Source organism: Monopterus albus, unplaced genomic scaffold (genome assembly GCF_001952655.1).
Source record: "Monopterus albus unplaced genomic scaffold, M_albus_1.0 scaffold111.1, whole genome shotgun sequence".
Classification (NCBI taxonomy): Eukaryota; Metazoa; Chordata; class Actinopteri; order Synbranchiformes; family Synbranchidae; genus Monopterus; species Monopterus albus.
The window spans coordinates 544,967-547,631 of NW_018127991.1; the positions used below are offsets into that span (position 1 = coordinate 544,967).

The 2,665-nt window shown below is 43.2% G+C and overlaps 1 protein-coding gene across 1 annotated transcript in view; it reads left to right on the forward strand.

Annotated features, from left to right (window-relative positions):
- LOC109966441 (tectonic-1) overlaps positions 1 to 2,665 on the forward strand; it is a 12,675-nt gene that overhangs the window by 8,526 nt on the left and 1,484 nt on the right. The window contains exons 8-11 of the mRNA XM_020611271.1: positions 202 to 327; positions 770 to 858; positions 1,037 to 1,174; positions 1,282 to 1,435. Coding sequence (XP_020466927.1) covers positions 202 to 327; positions 770 to 858; positions 1,037 to 1,174; positions 1,282 to 1,435 — 507 coding nt within the window. The remainder of the gene's footprint in view (positions 1 to 201; positions 328 to 769; positions 859 to 1,036; positions 1,175 to 1,281; positions 1,436 to 2,665) is intronic.

Consider the following 2,665-nt stretch of genomic DNA (forward strand, 5'->3'; position numbering starts at 1 on the left):
GCTACGAAACGAAGAGAATAGACTGTTGGGAATAAATTAATACAATTTCATGGAACAAATATTAGAATTTTGGTTGTAAATGTAGCTCAGTGCTTCTGATAGTGTTTAGGCCAGCAGAGAAGGCCTTGCTGGCCCCTACGGCCCACCACTGACGTTTTTTTGCCAATAAAAAGAGTTCAGTCAGACATTTTGTCTCCTCAGGTTGCCTATGAAATAACATACAACCCAGCTGGTGAGATAGTGAATGCGACCGTGTCCCTGGTGCTTGGATTTGTCCATGGAGCAATGCTGCCCCTAAAACAGGAGTTTCTTATTAGCTTTGTCCAGGTATGGTCACCCAGCAAGACTGTCGACGTATCATCGAGTGTTTTGCAGAAAAGAGCTATGAAACCTTAGTGCTACTGTATGTCGTATTAAGAACCTACCTACTATTTGAAGTAGATACAGTACTTAGTGGTACTTACACATTTAATACTTAAGTAAATGATAGATTTCAGTTTTTGATTTATAATCAATATTCAAAAATCTCCAATGTCACTTTGTCATTATGGGTTATTGAGATGGGCAGAATGGCAACTTTATTCATTTACCATTAAATCAACACACTTTAAAATGTACCTTTGAGTTTTCTCGTTCTCAGTCGTCAGAACAGAATGACCATGACATGTACTCTGATGATGTAGCCATCCACATCCACTGAATGCATGAAAATGTGGTGGTTTTGAGGCCAAATGTTTGTAATGTCCTGAGTCCTGTGTCTGTTAAATAGCAGGGTGGTGAGGAAGTGTCGATCCGCTACAGTGGGAATCCAGGTTACGTGGTTGGACTGCCACTCTTGTCTGGAACAAGGACAGCAGAATATCCTCTACCTGCCACCATAATGTATTTTCCTCACTCTCATGTAGACAGTCACATTAATATGAAGGGTAACATTAAATAATGTCCTTAAGCAGCAGTAGTAAATATTTTTCAGTGTTTGATGAGAAGGGGATGTCACTCTGATATGCCTACGTTAGTCCTTAGCAGTCTTCTTCACTGGGATCATTAGAAGCATCGACCTCAGAGACACACTGTCTCTTCTCCAGAGTACTAAGGACCAGGATTGTTTGCAGGGTCCCCATCAGCGCTCCCCTGTCCTGTTCGGTCTGGATTCTGTATCTGGCTGCACATTAAGGCAATACATCCTCACACTCAGCAATTTCTATTCTTGTGTACAGGTACTGTACAGTGTCTTTGCATGTCTTAAGTATTATTGAATGGTGATTTGTCTTGTTCCTGCAGACTGGAGGATGCTGCCAACTGCTCCCTAGTCTCCCAGATGCTTCTAGATGTTCTGAGAGGACCAAACTATCCCCAGTATGTGGCTTCTTTTGGAAACTCCCCCTTAAACAATCCACTGGACTGGGTGCAAATCAAGAACAACCTCAGCCCTGGGGTGAGCACAGCTTGTAGGTAGTCTCAGGTCTTGAAAGTGCACCCATAGGTACATGTCCCCTATACTTTGGCAAATGTAGTTCATTGAACTCATCCTCTAGCCATAATCCTAGATCACAAGACACATACAGTGGGTACGGAAAGTATTCAGACCCCCTTAAATTTTTCACTCTTTGTTTTATTGCAGCCATATGCTAAAGTCATTTAAGTTCATTTTTTTCCTAATTAATGTACACACAGCACCCCATATTGACAGAAAAACAAAGAATTTATGACATTTTTGCAGATTTATTAAAAAAGAAAAACTGAAATATCACATGGTCATAAGTATTCAGACCCTTTGCTGTGACACTCATATATTTAACTTAGGTGCTGTCCATTTCTTCTGATCATCCCAGAGATGGTTCTACACCTTCATTTGAGTCCAGCTGTGTTTGATTATACTGATTGGACGTGATTAGGAAAAGCCACACACCTGTCTATATAAGACCCTACAGCTCACACTGCATGTCAGAGCAAATGAGAATCATGAAGTCAAAGGAACTGCCTGAAGAGCTCACAGACAGAATTGTGGCAAGGCACAGATCTGGCCAAGGTTACAAAAAAAATGTCTGCTGCACTTAAGGTTCCTAAGAGCACAGTGGCCTCCATAATCCTTAAATGGAAGACGTTTGGGACGACCAGAACCCTTCCTAGAGCTGGCCGGCCGGCCAAACTGAGCTATCAGGGGAGAAGAGCCTTGGTGAGAGAGGTACAGAAGAACCCAAAGATGACTGTGGCTGAGCTCCAGAGATGCAGTCGGGAGATGGGAGAAAGTTGTAGAAAGTCAAAGAAAGTCAACCATCACTGCAGCCCTCCACCAGTCAGGGCTTTATGGCAGAGTGGCCCAATGAAAGCCTCTCCTCAGTGCAAGACACATGAAAGCCTGCATGGAGTTTGCTAAAAAACACCTGAAGGACTCCAAGATAGTGAGAAATAAGATTCTCTGGTCTGATGAGACCAAGATAGAACTTTTTGGCCTTAATTCTAAGCGGTATGTGTGGAGAAAACCAGGCACTGCTCATCACCTGTCCAATACAGTCCCAACAATGAGGCATGGTGGTGGCAGCATCATGCTATGGGGGTGTTTTTCAGCTGCAGGGACAGGACAACTGGTTGCAATCGAGGGAAGGATGAATGCGGCCAAGTACAGGGATATCCTGGATGAAAACCTTCTCCAGAGTGCTCAGGA